Source organism: Otolemur garnettii, unplaced genomic scaffold (genome assembly GCF_000181295.1).
Source record: "Otolemur garnettii isolate 467f Iridium unplaced genomic scaffold, OtoGar3 scaffold00057, whole genome shotgun sequence".
NCBI lineage: Eukaryota > Metazoa > Chordata > Mammalia > Primates > Galagidae > Otolemur > Otolemur garnettii.
In genome coordinates, this window is record NW_003852452.1 from 8,762,372 (window position 1) to 8,784,818 (window position 22,447).

Here is a 22,447-nt window from a genome sequence, read left to right on the forward strand (position 1 = left end):
AGCTTGAGGCTCTGTCTCAAAAAAAAAAAAAAAAAAAAGAAATAGAATGGCAGAGGCTGGGTGTGGGGACTCACAGCTGTAACCCCACCGCTTTGGGAGCTGAGGTGGGTCAGAGGATGCCTTGAGGCCAGGAGTCTAAGACCTGGGCAATACCATGAGAAGCTGTCTCTATACAACATCTAAAAAAGATTAGCTGGGCATGGTGCTGATTGCCTATAATCTCAGCTACTTGGGAGGGTGAGGCAGGAGGATTGCTGGAGCCTGGGAGCTGGAGGCTACAGGGAACTGTGATCATGCACCACTGTACCCAGGTGACAGAGCAAGACCTGTGACACCCAATAAAAAAGACAAGACAGGAAAAGGAACACAGAAGACTATTTATACACAAACAAGAAAGAACAGCTGCAGTGGCGTCTAAAAGAGAAGAATCAGCAGGCTTTTTCAAATGAAATCACTGGAGAGTTCTGATCTCCTTATTACTCTGGCTTTGGCTCAGCAGAAACACAAATCTACCCAACTAGAAATGCAACTTGAGAAACCCACCACAAAACCAGTGCCATGTTCCACAAGCACGAACATGGGCCAACATACTTCACTAGCACCTACTCACAGACTTGTGACTAGCTTTGTACGAACAACCACCACTGCAGGAATGCAAGTTCCAGAGTCTGACATGTTCAGAAACCCAAGCATTTCATCCACATGGGAGCTGCCACCCCCAACCCCCACCTTGCTGGAGGCTCTACCTTCTCCTGTGTCACAGAGCTACAGGATGCATCCAGCGTGCTTTTCTGGCAGCCCAGTGAACCTTTATTTCTCTCTGTTTACAAGATCTGGACCTTGGGGCTGAACCCGGGAGCTCCCCAAAGCAATGTGACTTGTAAAATTCTAGCCACGTGCAGCTGCACAACACGGCACTATCGGCAGCAGCTGTGCTAAAGTATTTATAAAGAGAGAATTTCAGGAGTGAGTTGAGTAATACAGGGGATATAGAGCTGTGAATAAGATATTTTAGCTTTATTTTTCTGGGAGAGATGGATGCTGTGTCTGCCTCTTCTGATGGAAGAGAGGAATAAATAATTCACCTCTATAGGTTTAAGATTGGCAAACTGGTAAAATCTTATTGAGCGTAAGATTGGCAGACTTGTAAAATCTTCTGGAACATAAACCTAAACTTTATATTTTAAGAAATAACATAAAGTAGTAGAAGAGCGCAGCAAACGTTCATTTGTCTATTGATTTGTTCATTCATTCACTCATTCATTGATTTTTGGCAGCACAGAGTCTGTTCTTCCTTCTTCCACTACTCGCATCTCCTGATGGGAGGCTCCCTCTCCCCTCGCTAAGTGAGATCCAAGGTGAAGGCCAAGGTGCTCTGCCAGCCTCACCTCCATGGGGGGAGGTCGGAGGAGGCTTCCTGGGCAGACCAGGCTTCTCAGGACCTTGGCTGGGGAAACGGGCAGGCACATGTCCTAAGCCCAAGCTCAGCCACAGGAATTAATCTTCCTGGGACTTTGATGTGAAGAAACAAAAAGACTTGTTCCTAAGAGGGTGCTCAAGATGCGCTGTCCAGATGCCTGCTTCTTGCCAGCGGCACGCAGTTTCTGCACTTCTGAATGCTTCCCACACTCTTCCAATGGTTCCCTTTCTCTCATGGGCTTCCCATGCTGTTTCAGTTGTTTGCCCCCAAAGAGTAAGTATTGGGTGCCAGCTGGGCAGGGAAGCAAGTCAAAGCCGTGTTGACGGAATCAGCCCCTTGGGTTGTAAATGAGGACAGAAGGTGGAAGAGGGCCCAGATGGAGACCACGGGGAGACAGCTCAAATACTACGGTGGTGTCAGGTGTGGCGGTTCCTAAAAGCCTGCGTCAAGGTCCCCAGGCATTAGTGAAGATAGACTGAGCTCCAGAAACACAGCGTCATGACCAGCAGTCCCAAAGAATGTGTACATGTAATGACAAGTTTAGGGTCAGAATGGGACACTGTTATGTTCAGAAGCAGCTTCTACACCACAGAAAAAACCTACCCGGAGATTAAAAAAAGCCTTTCACGTCCTCACCCCAAGTTAACATTCAAAATAAAGCAGCTGGCTGGCGGATCACTATTTAACATGGTGGAATATGGGAAAGAAATGAACTGCATTTCTCTTGCTTCTGGGTGTGTGTTCACCTTTCTTGTTCCCTTGACTGAACGATGAAATTAGGCTTATCGGTTTCATTTTATTTATAGCCGATTTTACAGCCCAGCTCATCATTAACACCGTTTCCGTCGGAATTCACACACCGAGAAACCTTCCCAAGGGGCTTACTTTCATAAATTCCCTTAAAATGTGCTCGCGTTAAATTTTATACGTCATTGGAAAAAATTATATAAAACCCAAAGTAGAATTACATCTTCCACTTAAAATTTTACTGAAGATAATTTTCTGGATTAATAAATACTGCGCGAGGCAGGTTACTCATTTGTTTGGAAACAAAACACAGGCAGACCAAGAAAGGGGAGGAGAATTACTTTTCTCCCTTTTTTTTTTTTTTTTTTTTTAAGAGACAGAGTCTCACTTTGTCACCCTCGGCAGAGTGCTGTGGCATCACAGCTCACAGCAACCTCCAACTCCTGGGCTTAGGCAATTCTCCTGCCTCTGCCTCCCAAGTAGCTGGGACCACAGGTGCCCACCACAACGCCCGGCTATTTTTTCGTTGCAGTTTGGCTGGGGCTGGGTTTGAACCCGCCACCCTCAGTATAAGGGGCCGGCGCTTTACCCTCTGAGCCACAGGCACCGCCCTACTTTTCTCCCTCTAATCATACCTGAACAGGGACTCTCTCGACAGCCAAATTTCATTCTGCTTCACAGTTTTCCAAGAGAAGAGCAACAGCAGCAGCACAGTGGACACCATCAGGGTGGTGGCTCCACACCGGTTCAGCCAAGTGCAGAGCCTGCTCAGTCCATGCACGAAAAGGATGCAGTAGCCCATGCTGGAGAACGGGGCGGGAAGAGCAGCGTTACTCAGGGGTGCAAAGGACCCCCCAGCCATCACCCCTAGATAACTTCCTTCCTTCCCTTTCTTTTTGTATTTCTTTCCTGTCTGTCTTTCTTTTCTTTTTTCTGTTTCTTTCTTTCTTTCTTTCTTTTTTGAGACAGGGTGGGAAGAACGGGATTACTTTGAGGGTGCGATGAATTTCCACCAAGCATCACCTCCTATATAACTAACTTATTTGCTCCCTCCCTTCCCACCTTTCTTTTTTTTGAGACAGGGTTTTACTCTGTTATCTGGGCTAAATTACAGTGGTATCATCATAGCTCACTGCAACTGCCTAGGCTCAAGCAATCCTCCTGCCTCAGTCTCATGAGTAGCTGGGACTACAGGGATACACTGCCGCGCCCAGCTAATTTTTCTGTTTGTTTTTTTTTTTGGTAGAGATGGGTCTCTTGTTCAGTCTGGTCTGGAACTCCTGACCTCAAGAAATCCTTCCACATTGGCCCCCTCAAAGTGCTAGGATTCCAGGCATGAGCCCCTGCACCCGTCTCTAACTTTCTAATAAAGTTTGTCCTGTGCTAAAGAAATAAATATGGACTTCTGTGTTTCAGACATCATTAACCGGTCAGCTCTCTAAAGCATTGCACTACAGTGTGCGCTAGCTCTTTGATTTTAGTATGGAGAGTCATAGGCTCCTTTTGTAGGCTCAGAGTGTCCAGGAGTTCAGCAGCTCAGGCATCCTGAGAAATCCCAAGTGTATGTTCTTGGGTACCAGATGGATTCTCTGAACCAAGCTCCCTCATATCACTTGTCAACGTATAACCCTATTGACACCTTGTGTCCAAATTTGGAGTCTCTGCTGCAGCAAGTGCCATGGCAGCTTTCTGGAGGACAATCTCTGAGAGCTCCCTAGCAGGTCTGGGAAGGTAGGTGTGCTGGTACCATGGGGTACTGATCTCTATTTCCATGGCCAGCCAAAGCCCTTCACTCTGGAAAAGCAGAGTTCCTGAGCTCACTGCTTGGAGCTCCTCATGGACAACCAATATTCACATGATTGTCTTGCTGACTCCGGCCCAGAGCAGGACTCTGTATCTGGGTATCATGCCTTTGGCTTGGTACAACATGGTCCCTCCCATTATCTATGTGCCCACAGATGCTTCCTGCCACCTGGACTCAGAGAACAGAAACATTTAGTTTGCACCCATCATTGCTGTGTGCATTTTAGTTCACAGCTGCTTCTTTCCTAAGATGATTGACTGCAAATTGTTATAGAGTATGTTAAAAATGAAGTAAGCTTATATAAGGAAATCCTACATTAGTCAGAAAATGCTACTATTAACAGCCTCAAATAAACCTCACCCATATACTTGTTCAATTTTTAGTCATTCTTTCTCTTATGTGGCTGGCAATATTTTAGAGACTAAAAATCCAATTTTGTATAGAACACAGGCCTGGCCCTCAAACAATTCCTTCTACTGAATCAAGTTGGGTCTTGTAAAAGGAAACAACTAAATATTCTCATTCCTAAACACATCTCCTTTGAAAAAAACATCTCTTCACCTTCTGCTCTCCTTTCTTTCTTCTTCTTCTTCTTCTTTTTTTTTTTTTTTTTAAGACAGAGTCAGTCTCTGTGCCCTGGTGTCATAGCAAGCTATAACTGTTGGGCTGAAGTGATCTTCCTGTCTCAGTCTCCCGAGCAGCTGGGACTACAGGTGTCCATCACAACACCTTGCTAGATTTTTAGTGTGTGTGTGTGGGGGGGTTCTCGCTCTTGCCTAGGCTGGTCTTAAACTGAGCTCATGTGATCCAGTGCCCTTGGCCTCCTAGAGTGCAAGGATTACAGGTGTGAGCCACCATGCTCAGCCCTGTTCTTTCTAAATGTCTGAGCTTCTGAATCAAGAACAGAAAAACAAGAGAGAGAAGTTTGAATACTGTTACTTGGAGCTTGTGGGAATCGGGAGGAGGGCCTACTCCTCACTTTGACTCTCATAAGTTGGTTGGTCCAGCTTTCTAAGGGTTAAGGGTTCACTATTTGGCCACAGGCAGTCACCATCCTTCTCAGCACTAAGGACAATAAAGAGCCCCATGTGCCCCATGCCCCCTCCTCAAACACTGGCTTTGATTGCCACAGCTACCTTGCAGAGGCTGTGCATGGGCCAGAACACAGTCCCCCCTGCAATAAAAAAAAAAGTCTAAAAACCTCTTCTCATGTACACAATTCGCCTGTTGTACGTACCTTAAAGGTATGAAGCTTTTCTATAAATCTGCGTTCTTTTTCTTTTCTTTTCTTTCTTTTTTTTTTTTTTTTTTTTTTGGAGATAGGGTCTTACTCTGTTGCCCAGGCTAGAGTGCAGTGGTGTCACTACAGCTCCCTGCAACCTCAGACTCCAGGCTCAAGTGACCCTCCTGATGAAGCCTCCTGAGTAGCTGGGACTACAGGGACCTGCCACCATACCCAGGTCATTTTAAAATTTTTTATAGAGAAACTATCTTGCTATGTTATCCAGACTGGTCTCAAACTCTTAGGCTAGAGCAATCTGCCCACCTCAGCCTCCCAAATGCTGGAATTATAGGAACAAGCTACTGTCCCCAGCCAATTCTTTAATACTGTACAACTGCCCTTGGTAATGTCCCTACTGTGTCTGACCACAATAGCTGCTCAAGTTCGTGAGTCTATTTGCCACCTGTTCCTCTAGCCACAGCTAATCCCACCCAAACTGAGTAGGGTACTTCTAGGACCACAACTAGGCCCTCTGGCCTCTAATCTTTCATTCATCAGATATTTAACAAACATCTACTATGTATCTGAAACTAGTATAGACATCAAGAACCTATCAGTGAACAAAACAGACAAATATCCTTATCCTGGAACTCACAGGAATGGGGGGAAACAGCTAACAAACCAGTAAATGACACACGGGCATGTACACAGTGACATTTTACGTGGAGAAAAATCAATAATATTTTAATAAGATTTTAATATGGGCAGTCAGGGAAGGTCTCACTGACATTTGAGCAAAGAGCAGAAATGCCCAGGGAACATAGTGTGCAGACACCCACACCTCTAACGCCAGTTCTCATCCCACCCCATCCTTACACAGCAGCATGGCCAGCAGCTGACATGCATGAAGCCCAGCATGTCCTCATCTGATCCCAGCACGTGCTCACAAGCTTATGGCTTGCCATTATTAAGTTCAACCCATGAAGAGAAAGGTAAGCTGACTTGCTGAGTTCGGTTATACATTTAGTCAACAGTAGAGCAGGACAACGCAGGCATTTCAGATTCCAGAGGCTACATTCCATGTGCTGTCCGGCTGCAGGGACTGTGACTCCACTGGCTAATTCCTGTGTTCCTCACACCTTATCATATGGTGTCACCTACTTTCTTCCCAACTACTCCATTCACGAAATCTCAATAGTCATTTAGAGCCTCCTTGTAGGAATCAGAGCTGCCATCTGGCAGAACAGAGGGTAGGAAAACACTGGGATTCCAACAGCTCCAGAGCAATGGCCGCAAAGTGACAGAAGACAAGAATAATTAAGCCAAACCCAAAAATAATGAGCTATTTTCTAGGCTTGCATATTTCCCCACCACTTGCTACATGCCAGGCATTGTTCTAAGTGCTTTATGGGGGGCCTCTCCACACTATTTGTAGGGCCTGGAGCGATGGCTTTAAATACCTTATCTAATTTAAAATTTTAATCCTCAGCACTCTCCATTTCATAAATGAGGAAACTAAAGCTTAGAGGAATTAAATAACTTTCCCACAGCCCCAGAACCTAGTAATAGAGTCGGATCTGTAGACTCATTGCTTTAAGCTGAGAATGGACATGGGCCAGTTGGTGAATATTTCAGGTTTTTCAGCCCAGGAAGGCTTTGTCCTTACTACACAAGTCTGAGTTTACAGTAGGAAAGCAGCCACCGGCACCACATAAATGAATGGACCTGGCTGTGTTCCAATAAAATGTATTCATAAAAACAGGCGGTAGGCTGGTTTGGCTCAGGGACATACACAGTTTGTTGACCCCTACCATAACCAAGATGACGGAGAACACTTTCCTCTTCAATCAGCACAGGCATCTGTATCAAGTAACATGAATTTTTTTCCCCCAAAATCCTTGTATTGACATTTGGTTTCAAGAAACGTTAAGCCATCTGAAAGAATCCCTACTTAGGTTTGCAAATTTCTTAGAGAGTATCACATTCTTAAAAATCTGACATAACTATCACAGCAATCATGACATTTCTCCTTTCTGAAACTTCATCTTTCAACATCTGCTTGAATAAACGCGCTCTCTCTCCATTGAGAGGGGCAGGACAAGGCCCCATTTTGAAAGTGGGAAATCAAGCCCATGAGAACTACATGCTCTTCTGGTCTCCAGGGAGATGAAACCAGAGCCCAGCTTTGCTCTTGGTTAGCGCTGGAAAGGCAACTGGGCTGCGGACCAGACCCCTCCATGCGGAGCCCAACGGAGCCAGTGCACATCCCTGACTCTTGACAAAATCATAACCTGGAGATCCAAAAGCCAAACTCGGGCTGCCAAATGCCCGGCTTAGCTCAGAACTAAGACACATTTTCAAAGCATGTCTGAGAAGCATCACTGCCGCCTCAGAAAACAGAGGGAATTCCTCACCCAGACGCCATCATTCATTCACAGGCTGATGGCATCTCCCACTTGGAGGGAGGTTTTACTGACAAGCTGCTTAGCAGGCAGTGTTTAAATAACTAAAGACATTCAAAGGGAATTTAACAGGAAGCGCAAACCAGCAATGTTTGTGCTTTCACATTTGAATAACAAATGTTTTAAATCTGTTGTTGTTAGAATTTCATTAGCAGCTAATCATTGTGTAGTAGCCCCAAAGCTACTTTCCAGAAACTCGCCCAGAAGCTTTTAAGTGATACAAGAACAATACTTCCCATTCACATGTACACCAACCTGAAACTACTTTCTACTTCTGACCTAAGCATTTTATGAAAGTTTTGAGACAGACTGTGTAATGGTCCATTATTTCTCTTCCAAGAAACACAGTCGACAGTATCCTTTCTGACTCATTCACCCATGGAAGTTCCAACTTGCCTGGCTTGTAAGCATTGCTGGGAGGGCTCAATTTATTTCCATCCGCTTGGATTTTATATACTTTTGTGTATCACAAAACTTCTGTAATGACCCACATATAGCTTCATATCCTGTTTAATTTATGTGCAACAAAGAGGATCTTTTTTGCTATTAAATAAAACTCAAACTCTACCTTTTAATTTGCTCACAGCTCAAACAACCCACTGAAAGTATCTACGAATAACACAGTAATTCAAGACAGACACAATCATACCAATTTTATTCCTTTAAACGATTCCTAATTTTGTTTATTATTTTATATTTTTTTCCTGTTTTTTAGAGAAGGGGCCCTTGCTCTTGCTGCCCAAGCTGGAGTACCAGTGATGAGATCATAGCTCACTGCAGCCTCCATCCAACTCCTGGGCTCAAGGGATTCTCCTGCCTCAGCCTCTCAATTTGTTAGGATGACGTGTGTATGCCACCAAGCTGGCTATTTTTAATATTTTGTAGAGATCTCTACAGATGGGGGTCTTTCTGTGTTGCTCAGGCCAGTCTTGAACTCCTGACCTCATGTGATCCTCTCTTCTGGGCCTCCCAAAGTGCTGGAATCACAGGTATGAGCCAACATGCCCAGCCAGAACTCCCCATTTTAAAGTCTCAGTGAAACCTATCCCTAATTAACTTCATTGTAATCTGTTGAATCCTCACCTGGTGAATTATCTTGGTAGTGAGGTCTTATTCCAGTCCTATGGATGGCGGTTTGAAATAGTGAAACAATAAAGCCCTAGAATTCTGAGCTGAGAATAGGCGTTTGACGCTGCAATTCAGGAAGTCTCAGTAAATCAATGATAAGATTTCACCTGGAAGCTGTCAGTTTCTGTGATCCAAGATTCATTAGTGCTGCCCTGTGTACCCACCCCCCCCTTCTTTGTTTCAAAGAACATTAGGTGAACGGGGAAATTTTTCAGAAGAATGAGTGTATTTGGAAGTAAGAGTTTGTTCATATTCTAAGAAAAGAATTCCCCAAAGTATTTCTGTGCATGTCCCTCCCCTCAAGCTGGGTGCTATGACCCCAGGGCAGGTGTAAAAGATCTATTCCCTGAGCTGTGCTCCTGTTCTTTTCCATGTTTGCGGCCCAACTGGGAGAAAAGTGCCATTGCGTTCACCTGCTGAGAAGCTATCTCATTCCCTTTTCCCTCTTTGAAGATGAGATGCTGCCTCCCAACCTCACAGCTCACCTCCCATCTCCAAAATGTTATGTAACCTCTAGCGATCAGTAATGCAGGGCTGTGACATCCGCAAAGCTGCTGGTCTGCGTCTCGGCCCTCCCACTTGCTGTTGTTTGATCTTGGACAAATTATTTATGTCTCTAGTTCTTGACTTCCTTACTTTGTGAACGGAAATAATAATTATGCTGTGCACAATGCCTGACACACACAAAATAATACATAATAACATTAAATTATTGTGCTATAATAATTGTACTATAGGCATTTTTTCCCTGCTAAATAGAGGCAGGAAATGTGTAAAGTTTGTGCGTATTCCATGTAGAAACAGATGTGTCTACACCAGATTACTGTAAATGGAGCAATGTACTGTGGACCCTAGGATGCTACGAGGTGCAGGGGAACACAAGTGTTCTAGCCTAGACTTTATGGTTGGAGGCTCAAGATGAGAAAAAGAGGACTCTTTGGAGAACAAAGAGTCTGGAACTAGGTCAAAAGAGCTATGGTCTTCTCCACCATTCACATGTTCTGTGGCCATAGGTTAGTTGCTCACAGAGCAACTCATAAGGACTTACCATGATCTGCCATGCCTTCATCAAAGGGCTGTTGTGTGGAATAAATGAAACAACGTTCTATGAACTAAAGGTGAAGTTCTAAGCATCAGTGTTCTAAAATGTCCAGTTTTTGTGTCCATGTGTGTTTTTAGCACACTGTTCTATTAGCTACACATTAATAAAAATACATGATCTGTCCATTGGCCTCAAGCAAACTCAGTTTATCCAAGTCCAGATTGACCAACAATATCCAACTTATAGGATAATCATAAGTTTTTGCAGAGCAAATTTACTGGTAAATATGATTTGCTTTAGGAAGAGTTGATTTAGACATCATTTTTATAAAACAAGTATTGTACTGAATAAGACACACGGGTAGTATGTGAAATATTCGAGCCCTGTGTATTTATGTTAGTGTTCATTCATAGACCCCAGACACAAGCCCTTCATTAAGCAAATCTTCTCTTCTACTCATTTCAGGGATCTCTTTACACAGCAACGTCTACCTTCATGAAAGTGAAGATAATACAAAATATAATCTCTTTGGGGAATCAACACACAGCGAGGAAGCTTGTATATATAACCCTATTAAGAAATAAAACATTAACTGTTTGGAAGTTCAGGAAGATTGTTTAAGGATGGAATACCACTTCATTCATTTTTGCACCCTAAGCACCTGCCCTTACCAGGGGCTGCTTCCTCTGTGTAGGTGAACTGCTACAATTGAAGATACCAAAAATAACATAGAAACGAAGGTAAACTTAAAAAAAAAAAATCAATCCATCTACGTTGTGCTGAAAGGTAATAAAATTCTAGACTACGTATCACCAGAAGAACGGCCCATATTCAGGGCTGTTTCCTCTTGCTGGTGCCTTCTCTCCAGGCCTGGCTTCCTGGAGTCTCAACTAAATTTTCCATGTAGGCCTAAAAGCCTTTTTGGCCAAAATCAAATTCTGAAGCTACTTCTAAAAAACTAGAAACTTCTTTCTTTACTCTCCTACAGATTCTCATCTTTAGGACCTGAATTCTGTCACCACTTTTTCCATAAACCACCACATTCTACAGTCTATCACCTTTACTTTGAAAGCAGAGGCCTAAGGGGGAATCTGGTATTTGTTGCCTTCCTCTCCTCTATTCCCCTGAACTGGCACAGCCCTGACTGCATAGGCACATACCTTAGTCATGTGTTCATTGGTCTTTAATTCCCAACAATACTACTGCAAACCAAGATCTAGTGTGCTGGGTACTATGAGGAAACACAGACATACAAAATGATGGTCCCAAACCTCCTAAAATTTGCAAGACAAAGATTTCCAAAAGAGTAAGGAGCATTTGTTAAGATTGCTAAAATTCGCATTAGAAGTTAAGAGTTTGAGACTTACTCCTCTGGACCAAATCCAAGAGAAAAGGAAAAGGAAGAAGTTAACCCAGGACAACAAGGTTCTTGCCAGAGGACAGGCTGAAATGGCAACGCTTACATCCTTCAGGCTAAGTCACAGCCCACTGTGTAGGAGCCTGGGTATGTGACATCTGCCTTTGAGTCACTCTGTCACCCACAGAGGCACATTTCTCAATCTCCTTCAACATAGTGTGTCAGAACGCTAACTGCTATGCTAGCGTTGCTCACTGGAGTTCGATTTTGAATTGTTCGCTTTTGAGCACATGAGTTTAGAAGAGACACAAAGGGAACCAAAGGAGGAAGAGGAAAAAAAGGGAGAGGAAAGGAGGGGCCAGGATGTAGGCTGCTTTGGTTTCCTTTGATTTCAATTTGCCCAATCTCCACATTTGTACAGGATAGATTGAAATTATGACTTGCAATTATCTGGCACAGCTTATAATATTTCATGTATGTTATATTTAGTATCATCTGAATCTAAAATTATACTCTCTACAGTTTGCTTTCAAATCCTGGTTTCTATACCTTTGCTATCTACCATTAAGAGCTTAACAGACACAAATGTTCAGCTTTTATAACTTAACAGAGTTCTATAAGATTAAAGCCAGGATTCAGGTCCAGCAAATGACTATTCAGACTTACCTACATCTTGTGCCCTGAGCCAAGAACAACTTCTTGAACAGAAGAAATGGGACAATTGATCTTTATCCCATGAGCACCTTGACCTCCTCTCTGCCCACTGCATTCTGACCATTGCTCTGTTTTAAACTTGTATGTGTTTGTGATCTATCATCTCAAACTCTGTAATAGTCAGCTATATCCCTCAAGTCAAGCCTTCCGACTCCCCATCTTGGTTTTGACCCTCCCACAGAACTTGCCCCCCTCATTGCCGTGATGTCCTAGTGAAGAACCACCTGTCTAGTGTGGTCCTACGTCCCTTCCTTCCTGGGCACCGCCCCCTAGAGCAGACCTCTGATCTTACAGCCTCCTCTACACACAGATCTCAACATGTGTGATGGAGAGTTCATGCTGGCACAGTAAGAACCAAGGACCCAAACACATTCAAGTCAAAGTCTTCCTGTTTTCATCCCACAGTATCCTGAAGTAAGACTTGAATCGATTTTTATCCGGTACATAGGTTGATAAACCAGCAGAAAGTCTCTGACTGCCTGATGCTGGGGCTTTGCCCACTGAGGACTAGATATTTGGGGAGGAGCAGAGTGAGAGAGGAAGGTGGCAAAGCTTGATAAACTTGGCTTCCTTCTAAAACATGGTGAGTAACATGGAAAATGCCATATTGAAGAGTTAGACACCTCTCTGAGATACAAAGACTTCTTTCCCTCTCATTACTCACAGTTTAGTTTCCCCACTCATTTCGCTCTAGTCCTTTCCCCCTTTTCTCTTCAGATTCTGCAGTGACCATGAGTTATTGTTCCTTACTGTGATGGTGCACAGCACTGTTCTCTTGTTACGAAAAGAGAGCCTCACCTGAAGATGACCATGATAACAATGCATAAAAAAAATGGATTCATGGCTGACACTAAAGAATAATCAAATGGACTTGGGTCACTCAGCCAACACTAGATCCCAAAAGGGATTGCTCTGAAATTGTAGATCACTTTGGGTAGTATGGGCATTTCAATAGTATTAACTCCTCCGATCCATGAACACAGGGTATCTTTCCATTTATTTCTTTCAATTTCTTTCACTGAATTTTATTTGTCAATTTTTTTTCTTTTTTTCTTGCTTTCATCATTTAATTTTATTTCTTTTTTTTTTTTTGAGACGGAGTCTCAAGCTGTACCCCTGGGTAGAGTGCTGTGGCATTACTCACAGCACTCTCCAACTCCTGGGCTCAAGCGAGTCTTCTGCCTCTGCCTCCCAAGTAGCTGGGACCACAGGCGCCCGCCACAATGCCTGGCTATTTTTTTTTTGGTTGCAGCTATCATTGTTGTTCGGTGGGCCTGGGCTGGATTCGAACCCGCCACCTTAGGTGTATGTGGCTGGCACCTTAGCCACTTGAGCCACAGGCGCCGAGCCAATTTTATTTCTTTATTTCATCAGTGCATTATAGTTTCCAGTGGAGAGACCTTTTATCTCCTTGATTAAATTTATTCCTAAATATTTTTGGTAGATATGAAGGAGATTATTTGCTTATTTCTTTTTCAGATAATTCATAGATAGCATACAAAAATGGTATACATTTCTGTATGCTGATTTTGTACTCTACAACTTCAATGAATTTGTTTATTAGCTCTAATAGTTTTTTGGTGGTGTCCTAAGGGTTTTCTACATGTAGGTTACTATGAAAGTTTGAGGTACAAAAAAATCAAGAAATGTAAAATCCATGTGGACTGAAACAAATAAAGCCCTCCAGCAACACCAATAAGCCAAACAAGTCGAAATGTGAAAGGGTGGAATCAGGAAGGACACTATAGACCATGTTTCTTACAAGAGAAATAATGGACAATAACATACTCTGTCTCAAAACTTTCATAGTAACCCCTGTGTCTAAGATCATGCCATCTGTAACAAGGTCAGCTCAACTTCTTCCGTTCTAATTTTGAAGCCTTTTATTTCTTTTGAAGTACCTCTTGATCCATTCTATCCTAAAATATTAGGATATTCTATACTAATATATTTTTTTTGTCTTCACTTATTCTTATCCATTCATTTCCCCTCATCTGTTCATTTCCTCCCTCAACACACTCAAGTTTTCCTACAGAACAACAGGAATTTGCTCTTTGGCATGTGAATGAATATTCCATCACTTTCTATAACTTCATTTGAGAGTTATCAACTATTTGTGATTCATCAATTCTAAAAAATTTGGGTTCTTCGAAGGATTTTAATGTGGTTTTCACAAAATACAAAAAAAAAAAATTATATGCTTGTGTTAGGAAAGAATAAAAGATCAAAATTTCTGTGAAAGAATGATTCCAGATCCAAACTCTCCTGCCTGCTCAAAAAGGATATCCACAAAACTAGCTCTGTCACAAGAAGAAAAGATTATTCCGATTTCTTCTGATAGTCAACTCTGACCCTAATGCAAGGCTGTGCTAAACAGATAACCTATTTCTGTTCCTTTTATGCACAAATTTCAAAGTGCAAATGAAAGGGAGGTGGTATTTTGGGCTTCTTCTGGGTTAGGATGAAGTGACAACAGAAGCCAGAGGATTTTAAAGGCTTGTTCATTGTTAGGTATAAAGGCTGAGGATGAAAGAATATTGCTGGTCTGACTCATTCTGGACATCTCTTGTAAAATGGCCGAATCAGCCCCTGGGATCGGAGGGACTCACCCAGGCTTCAATGGGGCTGGACATGACTTCCTGCTATTCATGTAAGTAAAAATTCACTTTCCTCAGAAGAATTACTGATTGAGCTTTTTACTCCATTTTCCTATCATTCACTGAAGTTTCTGAGACAACAGAGAACTTTGGTAGCAAGATGATGATCTTGTTATTTTCAGAAATGTCACTGAGTACATCATGTATATATTTTTTTCCTCAAAGAGCCGAGGTACTAATACCATGGAAAATGGCTGCTTCAATAGTGGAAGGAGATTCATGAAGACAAGATTCTTGTGTGTACAAAGGCCTTGGGACACGTTCTTCATGATTGCTCAATCCTATTAGCAGGTTTATTAAATGAACAGGCATTATCCAGGACTCTGACACCTCCCGGGGATGCCTACAACATCCAGAAAGTTCCCTCTATCCCTGAGGAGATCTCGACAAGCTCTTGCCTACCAGTCTACCATTCTCCATTGAGACAGGGAAAGCTAGGCATAGTTATGTAATAATTTTTTCCTGAGAAAATCCCCCATTTTCAAAGATAGCTTTTAAAATTTATATAATGGTTCTGATGAAGCCATTAGGAACTCTCCAAAGCCACAGCACAGTTTCCTCACCCAGGCTTTAATTTCTGACTCCGTCTAAACCACCTCAGCCGCACAATTTTAGATAAAAATGGAATCGAGGGACAGAACATCTCCACTGCAGTTTTAGTTACAATGATGACTGTGAAGAAAGATGGATTTCTTAGAGGTATAACATCCCATTCAAATTTCTTCTACCAAACTCAGTTTCCCAAAATCTGAACAAGACTCTCAAATGGGGGACCATGGACCTGGCTGAATAGCCCGAACTCTTCATCAGCTCCAGATAGTCTTTAAAGGGTGGGGAAGCACCTCCTGCTTATGTGACATTTGTGTCTGTTGAGATGACATCTCTGGAGAAGAAAAGTGGCCTGACTGGGCACAGAAATGACATATAATATTCCAGGATTCACTAACCAGCCAGAGAAATCATCCTGAAATGATGACTCAGTGACAACGCTATATGCACAGATTTAGGAACTTGGGGAAAAAAAGGATAGTCATCTTTTTTTAATGAGGACTAGTTTACTAAAATTGATTTTAGATGCCTCTTCACCGAGTTTGACAAATGAAGCACACTGGTTCCAGGAGGGAGGCACTTGCTCTTGGTAATATTACTTATGCTTTCTTCAAATTCAGCACTTTTATTTTAACTTAAATCACTTCATTCCTGGGGGAAAAATGCATTTTATGACTACAGAAAATAAGATGGAGTCATAGAAGGGTCTATTTAAGATATAGTTATATAAGAAAAGCCAGGACTGGCATAATCAGGGGCATTTGGAGGACATACATACCGGGGTGAGAGAAATTCCTTATAATGATTGGTGACAAAACTACAGGCCTCTGTAACATTTACCTATGGGTCTTATCCAGAAGAATGAAATTCTAACCTCTGCTCTAAAATTCTATCTTATTTCCTCACAAGTTATTCTCCAAAATCTGGACTAGAAAACAGTTTGCTGCACTTACAATTCTTTGTCACCTAGAACTCTGAAGAATCAGATCTTAGGGCTCTTAGAATATTAATCATGAAATTGAGTTTTGCTGAAAGTTCTGCACACTGTCTAAATTTCTATCTTATTTCCTCACAAGTTATTCTCCAAAATCTGGACTAGAAAACAGTTTGCTGCACTTACAATTCTTTGTCACCTAGAACTTCTGAAGAATCAGATCTTAGGGCTCTTAGAATATTAATCATGAAATTGAGTTTTGCTGAAAGTTCTGCACACTGTCTAAATTTCTTCCTTCTTTTTAAATTGAGAATACTAAGATGTTCCTATCAGAGCAGTAATATAGTCTGGCAGGTAAGCAATCTGCCAGTAGTCAAGGATCTGTATTCCAGCTCTTTCACTCATTAGCTATGCCACCTTGGGCATGTTAACCTCTCAGACCCCAGGTTTTATTTCTGTAAACTAGAGACAGTGGTATCACCTACCTCAGGGCACTGATATCAACAATAATAATACCTAATAGTTATTGACCATGGACAATGTAAAACACTTTCTAAGTTTTGTAAGTAATTATTTAACCAACACACTATTTCATTGAGTTGGGCACTACTATCATCCTCATTTTATACAAATGAGAAAACAAGCACAGAGGAACTATGATTTTATTTAAGCCAGAATTTGAATGCAAACCATGGAACTACTGGGGCATGCTGTAGAGCATACCGTGTGAATGGGCCAACACAGCATGCTCAGCACAGTGACCGAAATGTAATAAAAACCCAATAAAATTTTTGCTACAATTAAGGCTACAATAGCATCAATGAATGTAATAACACTTTTTAAAAACATTAGAACCTATGAAATGTTTAGTGTGAGAGATTCTGTTATTGAACGCAGATCGTGAGATTTGCTTACTTTTGTAACCTCAAAGTCTTCTTTTGTTTGTTTTGAGACAGAGTCTCCCTCTATCACCTGAGTAGAGTGCTGTGACACCATAGCTCACAGCAACCTCAAACTTTTGGCCTTAAGTAATCTTTTGGCCTCAGCCTCCCAAGTAACTGGGAGTATAGGCACCTGTCACAACACCTGGCCAGTTTTTCTATTTTTAGTCAAGACAGGGTCTCTCTCTTTTCCTCAGGCTGGTCTTCCATTCCTTAGCTCAAGAAATCCATCTGCCTCTGCTTCCCATAGTGCTAGGATTACAGACGTGAGCCACCGTGGCCTCCCTAGCCTCAGCATCTTGTACAACATTTATAGCAGAGGCGCTGCATGTTGACTGAAGAATGATTCCATCATCAATCCAGTCAGAAAAGCTGACTCAGGACACGTACAACTGGTCTAAGCAAAAACATACCTAGAGCACAAATTAAAGCCACCTTCTGGCCTTCTATACTATAGGTTTATTCCTTATTATTAACAAGTCTTCATAAGACCATTATCTTTAGGCAATATAGAATACAAAATCTGTGTTGTACTCTGGTCCTTATTGAATAGTATCTAATAAGCAATAGTCTCCTTCCCAAATGGTGCGGACTGACGGACAACATAGAAAATTAAAGGTTGCGTTCCCCCTAACCAAGTCAAAACAAGATGCTGTAAAGTCTTAAGAAACCTGTGAGGTATCTGGTTTGGGAGAATCACAGATCATAAAATTCATTTCTAATTACACATGTGTATAGTGCAGTATTATAAGTAAGAAAATTAAAAGTTCATTATTCTTCTACTAGAGAAGAACACATTCCCTAGTAAGTTCTATAAGAAAGAACTTTTCTAAATGGCAGTATCATAAACCAAAGTATTAATTTTAGGGAATTTACTAAAATCACTATTTTAAAGATGAGAAAATCTGAGTGCGGAAAGGCTTCATGACTTGCTCAAGGTCACACAACCAATAAGTGGCAGAACCAAGACTGTGTCTCCTGATTCAGTGACATTTTCAAACATCTGAAAAGAAAGGTAGCCTTGGAAAGATGACATTTGAATAAGCACGTGAACAGCCAAGCTTCAGCACAGTTCAAATATTCAGAGTTAAGTGGCATTATGTAATCACACACATTTAAATGTCCTTCATAATTTTCAAATCACTTTTTCCTCAAGGACAAATCTTCATGAGATTGGTCCCATTTTTGAATGAGTGAATGAAAGAAGAAAAAAGATAATTACAATCGTGCTACTGAACAGAATAATTCTATGCAAATCAACAAATATTCTTAGAAAATTATTTTAATTGTATTTAATAAAACATTTGGAAAAAGAGGTAGTGGTGAATTATTACCGCTTAAATACTGACTATACTCAAGTCAATATTTCACATTTAAACTGTAGAGCTTGCAGCTGGAGGTCATACATAAGCCCAGACTTGATCTCACCCAATTTTCTGTTAAAGCTGAGGTGATAAAAACCTTTGCTTGATAACGATCTAATAGTTACACACACAAAGGGCTGTTTCTTTGGAACTACTGATGCTGGTGACAGATGGGAGGTCTTGTAAAGAGGAAATGACATGCAGTAATTACCTGGGCATGTACAGGACTCTCTCCGCCACCACAAAGCCCACCCTGAAGAAGAGATTGCTGGCTGGGATGAACGGGAACACCAGGAACAGCAAGCCCACGAGGACCTCGTTGTGCTCCAGTCTCTGCAACATACAAGAGTGAAGGGCCAATTAATTTTTGTTCACTTCCCCACCTCAGGTCGCATTTAGCCATCTTTTCATTTTTAAGCTCTCAATGGTGGAATGAATACATTGGACCAATATAAACATTTTGACCAGGGTGCTGAATTTAACAGAGAAAGCCCACAGGCTGAATTCATGGCACATCATAACACTCACATGTGCCCCTGGCACACATTTGCCACCAGAAAAATGAAGAGATCAGCACAAGATGATCAGTGACCATTACCCCCTGTTCTGGGCTGGCCCTCCAGCAACCCTACTTTTGTATTCTGGAAACTTTCAGAATCCCTGTCTCCTCAAACTCCTCATTTCCAGGGAACAAAACAATTGGATAAAGTCAAACACAGTAAGGCAGAATTTAATTACCATCTTCCCTGCAATAAAATGCTTTTTTTTTAAAAAAAAGTTTGTCAGAACAAGTTATTTATTTTAATAAAACACTTAAATGCTAATGATGAAATTTGGGACACAAATGAAGATGGTAGTCACTTAAACTGAAGCACATCTTAACACCTCTAATAGTCTGGTAAACAAGTATTTATTCAATACTTTTTTTGGAATAAAAAAATTATTATGGGTGGCGCCTGTGGTTCAGAGGAGTAGGGCACCGGCCCCGTGTGCCAGAGGCGGCAGGTTCAGACCCAGCCCTGGCCAAAAACTGCAAAAAAAAAAAAAATTATTACAATAATTCATTGACAAGGAATCTTATTCTGACATTGTATATATTAATTTGTAGATTTTTTTGTCACTAATAAAAAACTTTTGCTTACTGCTGCTAATAATATGTTGTAATGAGCATTCTAAAAAATAGTTTATATTTCCTTGTGTATATAGCATAGCCACATTTGAAGAAAGTTCTATTTAAAACAGACTTTATTGGCAAAGCCTGTGGCTCAGTAAGTAGGGTGCCGGCCCCATATACTGAGGGTGGTGGGTTCAAATCCAACCCCGGCCAAACTACAACAATAGTTGGGCATCATGGTGGGCACCTGTAGTCCCAGCTACTTGGGAGGCTGAGGCAAGAGAATTGCCTAGGCCCAAAAGCTGGCGTTTGCTGTGAGCTGTGATGCCATAGTACTCTACCGAGAGCAATAAAGTGAGACTTTGTCTCAAAAAAAAAAAAAAAAAACCTTTATCATATTAGGTAATATTTTAAGAAGAAAATTAAGAAGTACTTTCCATATTACATTTTGTACTGTTTCCTATAAACATCTAAAATTGTCTACTACTTTTACTAATTAGAAAAGAATAAATATCAGAATTTCACAAATATAAATAAAACTCTCCAGTAGAAGCTATAAATGCTTTAAATCGACAAAGTAAAAGATTTTAAATGCTTTAGGATATTTGTGACCAGGATGTTATTAAAAACTTTGTTTTACTAACTACAACATTAAAATTAATAAAATTTCTGAGAGAAATTCCATATGTCTTGGACAGCTTCCATTAAGTACCTAATGGTCCTGTAAGTAATGATCTCATTTCAGGAAACATACCCTCTACCATTAAAAGAAGGAAGGGAAACTGGTAACATAACACGCCCTCAACTCAAGTGGATACGTGAGCACGTTACATGTGTATGATTGAACAAAACGGACCCAAAGAAGTTTTTAAAAAGAGCAGACTCATTTTATTTAAAAACCGCAAGCTCTGTCTGTAATTCTGATTGTACTTCCCATTTTACAAAGCACACTTCACTTTCAGAACTTCAAGTACATAATTAAAAAAAAAAAAAAAAGACAACCTCTTCACAAGAATCCTGTCACATCAAGATCAAGTACTTCTTGCTGATACTGAACATAAACCCAGAAGTGTGAGTGACCTGCCACGCCTTCCTCAGGAACTCTGGGCCCATCATTGAGCAGCACCTGGATGTGTGCACCTTTCCATAGGTGCATTTTTGGCTTTTAGAAATAGGTGGTTACTTCTTCTGACTCTTCAAAAGCTGCAATTTTTTTTTTTTTTTTTGAGACAGAGCCTCAAGTGGTCCCCCTGGGTGGAGTGCTGTGGCATCACAGCTCACAGCAACCTCCAACTCCTGGGCTCAAGCGAGTCTCCTGCCTCAGCCTCCCAAGTAGCTGGGACCACAGGTGCTCGCCACAATGCCTGGCTATTTTTTGGTTGCAGCCATCATTGTTGTTTGGGGAGTTGGGGCTGGATTCGAACCCACCAACTTAGTTGTATATTTTTATGCAACCATTCATGTGTCCCCCCAAAGAGATTTCTAAAAAGAATGCAATGCAGCCTATTAATCCATCCTAAGAATTCAGAGTGTCGGTATAAACAGCACTCCCATCAGGCTGTCATCCATGTCCATGGACAGTGCTCTCTGGTTATTAGAATGGCCCCCATTGGGGACCTGAGAGAGGCATTCCTAATATCACATCCCCCAAATCATACCTTCTATCTTATCAAACACACTCACCTCCCTGAGTAAAGTGTGTATGGGGGAGGGGGTACGTGCATGTGTATGTGTGTGTCTGTGTGTGTGGTGTCTCTGACTCAACAGAGCCCCAAGTGCCAAGCAGCCATCAGGTTGAGAGGCACCTTCATCCTTGAGATGGTTGTCAGGTGCAAGCTGATGCCACCCTCCCTGCCCCCTCCTCACTCACAGCACCCCTGCAGTGGGTGGGATCCCCAGGGTGATCCCCCCCCCCAGTGCTGGGGACACCAAGCAGGGGAAGGTCAAGGAACACAAGCCTCCCCCAGAAGACCATGTGCAAACTGGAGACTCAGTGCTGTGTGTGTCCATCTGTTCCTCCACCAGCTTCTTCAGGTCCAGGCATGGTCTTTATTTCTTTCATGAAAATCATCCCAGTTGTAATCACACATTCACGTGTAACTTTCCTGTCATTACTGCCTCACTAGCCTGGAGCCCCAGGGTCAGCAAGCTGGGCAGCTGTGTTCCCTGCTGGCTGTGTGACTTGTGCTTAGCTCAGAACCTGGAGTAAACGTTTGCTGAATGAATCAATTAAGTGATAAATACACCAGGCAGGAGAGAAAACCGAGTAGAAGAAGGGAAGAGGGAGAGAGGGCTCTGTGGTCAAGGTAACATTTGGGCTTGAAAAATAAATAACTGCTTACAAGGCAGACACATTTGGGAGAGAGGAGGTGGCCATGGCTAGGTACATTCCCAGGAAAAGATATTTCTGTATCCCATGGATCACCAATGTGACAAAATTGGCTAAATAATTTATGGCTTCTTTCAGCCTAATAGACTGAGATGGAACTCCAAAAATATGTAAGGGGGGAGGGAGAAATTCAAGGTATTTTCCAAAGTATAACCAAAGCATTCATTCTTAGGAAAAAGGACAAATGGGAATTTACTTACTCCAAATTATATTAGGGAGGGAAGAGACATGAAAATGAAGAGAGCTTCTAATACAGCCTTTATGATTTGTGCTATTTGTCTGATTAACCGTGTGACTTCAGACAAATTAATTTACTTCTCTGAGTTTTAATCTGATGACAGGTTAGAGATAAAGAAAGAGAATCACTCCCTATTGCGTCTGTAGGAAAAATGCATGACAGAGTCACTATTGCAGGTGTGAGATTTTTCTTTTCTGGGCTGGGAGGAATATGGAAAAGCACCCCCCTGAGTTGCAAACAGGTACAACTTTTGCCTCAACACCCTGTTAGGTAAGTGCTGGCAAGTCACTCACCCCCACTGGCAGAGCCACACAGGGAAGAGGAGGGACTTTCCCAGAACCGCAAAGGGCCTCCGAGGAAGTCCA

At 41.9% G+C, this 22,447-nt stretch overlaps 1 protein-coding gene across 1 annotated transcript in view; it reads right to left on the minus strand.

Annotated features, from left to right (window-relative positions):
* Positions 1-22,447, minus strand: part of TMTC1 (transmembrane and tetratricopeptide repeat containing 1) — a 260,798-nt gene that overhangs the window by 69,625 nt on the left and 168,726 nt on the right. Inside the window, exons 9-10 of the mRNA XM_023514731.1 lie at positions 18,553-18,674; positions 2,803-2,970 (exon numbers count right to left, since the gene is read on the minus strand). Coding sequence (XP_023370499.1) covers positions 2,803-2,970; positions 18,553-18,674 — 290 coding nt within the window. The remainder of the gene's footprint in view (positions 1-2,802; positions 2,971-18,552; positions 18,675-22,447) is intronic.